Raw genomic sequence first — 6069 nt, forward strand, 5'->3', positions numbered from 1 at the left:
CCTTGTTAGTAAGAGCTTCTGTGCAAACAGTAGCTAATTGAGAAACTCGTATTTTGAAATGCCAGAGGAAGTGATTCATGACAACCTTCCACCGGTGTTAGTCTGCACTTGGTCATCCTCAGTGACTTGTGGGTCATTGCTTGGAAGGGTCACTGCCTCTGCTGAAAGTGCTTTCAGCAGGTCTAAACCTTCCAACACCCATCCTTTTCAGTCATGAAAACAGGGCCATGAGGCACCTATGTCCATATTTCTGCCTGAACTTCTCAACCATGAGCCCTCCAGGGTGTTTAAGCTAGATAAGTTCTTTTTTTGTTATCTTTGCAGGGACAGAAAGACTTTCAGCTCATTCTTGCCAATAATTCAAGGTACCTTCCTGCAAGGCACTTTGCAGCCCTGTTTTCTAGCAAGCAGTTAAACCAAGCTCTCACAGATCTCACATGAATGTCATAACTACCAGACTGTGTGATATGTTTAGGGCAATCTCCCATGTTGAAGCTCCTCTGCTTTGCACAAAAGAAAAGAAAAAAAAAAAAAAAAAAAAAAAAGAAAAAAAGAAAAAAAAAAAAAAAAAAAAAAAAGAGAAAGTATTTTGATAGTCCAGCTCTTGTGCAAAAGTTTGGAATGTAGAAAAGGCAGATTCAAGTCCTACTCCAGTGAGTATTTCCTGTCCAGAATATTCAGGTTTTTTCCCTTTTGTATTTGCCTGTCCTCTAATGTGTGGGTAAGATTTGCATGCAGGCAAAGCAGCTCTGTGACATTCCTGGTTTGGAATTTTCCTAGGGACATCGGAGGAAGAACTGGAAAGTGAGAAAGTTCGTTTTAAGGGATGATCCTGCCTATCTTCACTATTATGATCCTGCTGGAGTAAGAGAGATTCGTTTTATTTCCCTGTTTGTTTTGAATCCAGTGCCTTGTTGTCGTACCTGAACGGAATATTTGCATAAGAATGTGACTGGGAAGATCAGGCAGGACAGTGGGACTGTTTGTTCTTACATAGCCTAGCCATCCTCTGGAAAAGCAGAGGGAAGGGTAGTTTCTGGGGCTGTTGAGTCAGAGTGGCAAGTACCAGCCTGGGGAACAAGTAACACTGAACTGTATTTTCACCTCTTATCTGTGATTAATTAGAATTAACACGTGCTCTCACTTGATCAAAACAAATTAGGTCATAAGTGCAAATGAACACAATACAGTAATTTTGCAGTTTATATTTGAAGTATTTGCCATGCCAGGCTGAGACATGGCATCCTATTTCTTGTGTATTTTTAACGGGCCCATCCCCATGCTAAATACTCTGCAGATTCTGAATTCAAAATCACAAGAGATTCCCTATTTATTATTATTATTATTTAGCCTTTCTCTTCCCACGCCCCCAACCCTCCATGTCACACACAGACTGAAGACCCCCTGTTCTCTCAGGTGAGACACACTAAGTAATCAAATGGTTTTGTTTCCATTCTGGAAATGTGGCCATAAATTAACATGCTGCTGGTTTCAGAAGTGTTGCATTTCATTTTGATTTCGTGTCCTCCCCAGGGAGACGAGCCACTGGGCGCAATTCACTTGAGAGGCTGCGTGGTGACAGCAGTGGAAGATATGCCAGACAGTAAGGAACCATAATGAATGAGCTCTCTAAAAAGCTATAATAATCCCCTTTCAATCTGCCTAGAATCACAAGTGTTTTCTATTCCAAAGCAATCTATATACAATGATTCAGTAATTCTAGTAACAGGTCTCTCTCTCTTGCTGTCTGAATTACTGGGGAAGGGTACAGTGGTAAAGGTAGCAATAGGGAATCTTGTGTATTGTCAGTACTTTAGGGAAGGCTGGTCAAAAGGATGACACGAACCCTGTGTTAGGATAACTGGCCTTTAGGCAAAGTAAGCTGAGTTTGATCTCTTTAGTTGATGAATTTGGGATGGAAGCTTCATGTTATACAGACAATTTGTTACTGTCCACCTTCTCTTCCCTCCCAAAGCTAGAAGTTGTGGGAACAGAAATGGTGTTGCTGCAAGGACAAAGAAACATTGATTTCATGCATTCTCCTCTCCGCAGGAGAGGCTGGCTATCATATCCAGCAGGAAAGTTTGTTGGCATCTCAGAAAAGAAACGGACGTGACATAAACTCAAATACCTTGTCTTCATAGCTGGCAAGGCATGGGAGGGTTTGGGGAACGTGATTTGAGACCAACAAACCAGAGACTCCTGAAGGTGAAATGTGCAGAAGTCATGAGTGGTTTCTCTGAGAGAGAGACTCATCTCTTGGACCCAATCTTTGTGAAGGCCTGATCAGGCTCAGCTGTAGAAAGAAAGGAGATCCCCTTACAGCTTGTAAAGGAGGAAATATTGGAAGTACAAGACTTTTTTCCTCTCATAGCTGACCTTCTTATTTTTTGCCTGTAGCCAAGAAGCATGATGATGACAACATCCTCTTTGAAATCATCACAGCAAATGAAATCCACTATTACTTGCAAGCAGCCTCCTCCACAGAGCGTACAGAGTGGATCAAAGCAATCCAGTCAGTTGCTAGGACTGGTAAATGAAGATGATCTTCCAAAAAGAAGACAGACAAATTAAGTTAGTCACTCAAAACAGAATTTAGCATTTCACCAAGAGAAAGCAGCATCATCCCAAAGGGGTTGTGTGTTGAGGTTGAGGACTGGATGGAAGTTTCAATTCTATAGCAGGCACTAACAAACTAACATTTTTCCACTTGTGTTATGGTAATATTTACTAAATTATAACATAGGATATGCCATATTAGTGTGTGTTGCTTAGAGTAATCAGTCTGCCTTGAGAAGGTTGTACCTGTTGCCACAGTTGATAGTGGGAATGTCACCATTCACAGGGGACAGAGTCATGTCACTGACAGAGAGGAACTCAGTTAATCACCCTCTTCAGCCTGTGCTGTCTTTCAGGATTTTCACGTATTTCAGTCTTCTCCAGACAACTTTTACACTTTCTTCTTTACCAGATCTTGTTGCTGCTTGTTCACTTGTACAAATAATGCCACAGATATAAGGAAAAGAAGTCAACTCACTTGGAAACCTTTAGAATCTGTCAGCATTAAGGGAGGGAAAAATGCAGACAACTATGTAAACACCACGTGGAACCAAGTGTAACTCCATAACAGCAGTATGAGGAAAAGTCTCTTCCCACTATTCAAACACAAAGCAATCTCACTTCAAACTCCATATCACCCAATTTTCAACCTTGCAAAATTTCTCCACAAGAATCTGCCCTGGGACCATTGTTTCCCTTTATTTAGGCCTGCAAAGCAGATGCTGGCTTGTCAGATACTGTACTCTATTTGAATTAAGAATCTTGCAGGAGAAGGGAAAGGATGCATGGGTTGGTTACTTGAGCTATTGATTGAAGTGGTTTCGATTAGATTTTCCTTTTTTAGCCTCCAGCAATATGCTCAGTGCTTGATTCTGTGCCTTAGTAACATAAGAGAAACCTTGTGCTTGTAACTGAAATAAATGTTTTTATTTGATAGGGTCAGTTCACCTGATTAATCTTTGCATTTTTGTCTGATTGTATATCAAACAAACTTCTAAGTCTTAAACTCTAAGGATGAGTTGAAACTCAAGTTAATATCAGATTGTGTATCTAGGCTGTTCCTGGTCATGTAAGACTGATATTTAGTGAAGGAAACTACAAAATCTTTAAAACTCTGTTCACAGATCTAATAAGGTACCTTCTCTTTAAGAATTCTTACTGGGATCTCTTCCATCTAAAAATAAATGCGGAGCTAAATCTTCTCTTCAGTTGTTCTTCATTATACCTGTAGCTGAGCTAATGAGCCTAAAGCCCTGTTGCCTTGCACTACTTTATAAGAAAACACAACCTTGCAAGAGCAGCAGGCTGAGACACTGCATCATCATGTCTACTTTTGGTGTTGGCCAGCAGAAATCAACTTCTGGCAGACATTTCCTGTCTCTCATGCAAGCTAACGGGATCGTTGAAGTCTGATGTGTCATTCTGAGGAAGGAAGACTCATGGTAAAAAAGACCCACTGTTTGGTCAGCCTGCTTTCTTGATAATTGCTGCTTATTTTTCCTTTCAGAGCTCACTAACCCAAAAATACCCAAGGGCACAGGAAAAGAGAAGAGAAAAAAAAAAATACCCCACGCAACCAAACAACAGAAACTTGTCCAGCTTACCAAAGGAGGGACGTGACTGCCACAATTTCATAAAACTAAAATGTTTTACCAGGCTATGACCTTATAATTTTTAACTTTTGCCCAGTCCAAGGTATTGCTGTCCACCTATGAATGGTGTTTTTTTAGGCAGAGGATGATAGTCAGGATATTTATGGAAGAGCCCTTATGTTTGTACCATTCTAAATTGATGGAATCTGTAATCCCATGGGCAGCGCTTCAGAAGACACATTTCAAGGGTTTGTAGGTGGCTCTGCTTCTTGGCAGCAGTGAGAAGATCTCATCCAAGGGAATTCAGTATTAAAAAGCAGCTCCATGTCTATTGGAGATGATGAGGCCAGCCCAGTAACTCAGAAGGCATGGAAGAGGAACAGATCCTGAATACTGGCACAAAGAAGAGAGAGACAGCTTTGTGCAAGGAACTGCTAAAGAGAAAGGGAGGAAACAGAAGACCAGACCCACATGTATCATGCTTCCTCTAACTTTCACCCACTAACTATTTAAATCACATGCCTACTATGCCCTCAGCAATTACTACATTAACATCAGTTTCTTTTTTACTTATAAAAGAAGTAGTCCAAAGGACAGCAAAACAAACAAACCATTGTGGGTAAGTATTGTATTTATAATCTTCCTTGCTGAAAGACTTGTATAACATAATCTCATGTAAATATCGTCTCAAATTCACGTTCATCTTGCCACAATTTGCACTGAGCAATTTTCCCTCCCCTGGAACACTGCCTACGTGCTTGCTACAGTCAGGGTCAGGTTTTTGGGAATGTTGACTAACCATGCACCCATTAAAACACCCACACAGACACAGTGCTCCTACTTCCACTTTAAAATGAAGTTTAAAAGAAAATGGTATGAAGTAAACCACAAACACAGATGCTGAGAAATAACAACCTCAGCCCAACAAGCTTTCATCTACAGGTGTTAGTACTTCTTATAATCCATGAGACAACACATATGGAGGTAGTTTGGATTTTATAAGTCTCAAGCATTTTTTTTTTTCAAAGAGTTGTTTGCTTTCCCTGCCCCACAGCTTTCTTCTGAAGGGTAAGGTGATTTAACTTTAAGTTTGTTCATAAAGACAAAAAAAACTCGTTAAGGCCTCTGAGGTATCTAATGTTTAAATGTCAAACCTCTCTTTTAGAAAAGTTTTTATTTTCATTTCTTCTTGTAATATTACACATAACTCCTCAGTGCAGTAGTACCTCCTCTTCTGTCTATGGCTTAGACTTCACTTTACTACAAATGTTAAGCACCCACTTTCCCCCCACTAATTTGTTCTCAAATATTTGAGAAGTTATTTTAAGTTTAAACTACTTGCTTCATAGGGCTCTTGATTCGTGCTTTTCACTGTTTGAAGTGTGCCTCCATTTGTTCTGATTTCAAGGTTGGGCAACACTGAAATCCAGACAAAAAATCGTTAAATAATCTTTTTGGTGGGGGCCAGAAATATTTAAATAGGGTGGGAGATTTTGGGGGGAGGGCAGTAGGGTAGGAATGGGTTGGGTTTTCTGGTTTTCCTTCTTCGGTTTGTACCTTTTAAAACTGTGGGAGACTATAGATGGAACTTGAAAAAGCAAAATGAGTAGATAAGAGAGTCCTCTGCAGGTTGTTGGTATTTCTGTGGGTGCCTTCAGTTTGTGTTTTGAAAAGTGCATGTGTTTTTTGTTTGTGAACTGTGACCTTCTCATTGATGTATTGAGATCTTTCTGTGCTCCGGGTGAACTCTGACTGAAAACAAGATTCTTCTTTTGTTGTTACTCATCAGACTTCTTGAAATAGAACTTCTCATTTGGCTTCAAAAGAAGGTTGGGGAAGTTTTTTGATTAGAACATAGCACTTCCTACTTTGCATTTAGAACCAAAACTGTGGCTTTCCATACTTTGTTTCTGGTTCC

At 40.1% G+C, this 6069-nt stretch overlaps 1 protein-coding gene across 7 annotated transcripts in view; it reads left to right on the forward strand.

Annotated features, from left to right (window-relative positions):
• The window catches only part of PLEK (pleckstrin), a 49228-nt gene extending 45073 nt beyond the window's left edge, over window positions 1-4155 (forward strand). For 6 of the 7 annotated variants that reach the window (XM_066177771.1, XM_066177772.1, XM_066177770.1 and 3 more), the window contains 3 exons: window positions 781-864; window positions 1534-1603; window positions 2401-3756. In XM_066177771.1, the coding sequence (XP_066033868.1) occupies window positions 781-864; window positions 1534-1603; window positions 2401-2540 (294 nt within the window). In that variant the 3' untranslated portion in view covers window positions 2541-3756. Of the gene's footprint in view, window positions 1-780; window positions 865-1533; window positions 1604-2400; window positions 3757-4066 lie in introns of those variants that run through there. The other variant, XM_066177769.1, reaches the window with a different exon arrangement.
• Window positions 4156-6069: the final 1914 nt, after the last annotated feature.

The sequence above is a fragment of the Chamaea fasciata genome, unplaced genomic scaffold, assembly GCF_029207755.1.
Source record: "Chamaea fasciata isolate MVZ Bird 193981 ecotype frontalis unplaced genomic scaffold, bChaFas1.0.hap1 SCAF_3, whole genome shotgun sequence".
NCBI classification, from domain to species: Eukaryota; Metazoa; Chordata; class Aves; order Passeriformes; family Sylviidae; genus Chamaea; species Chamaea fasciata.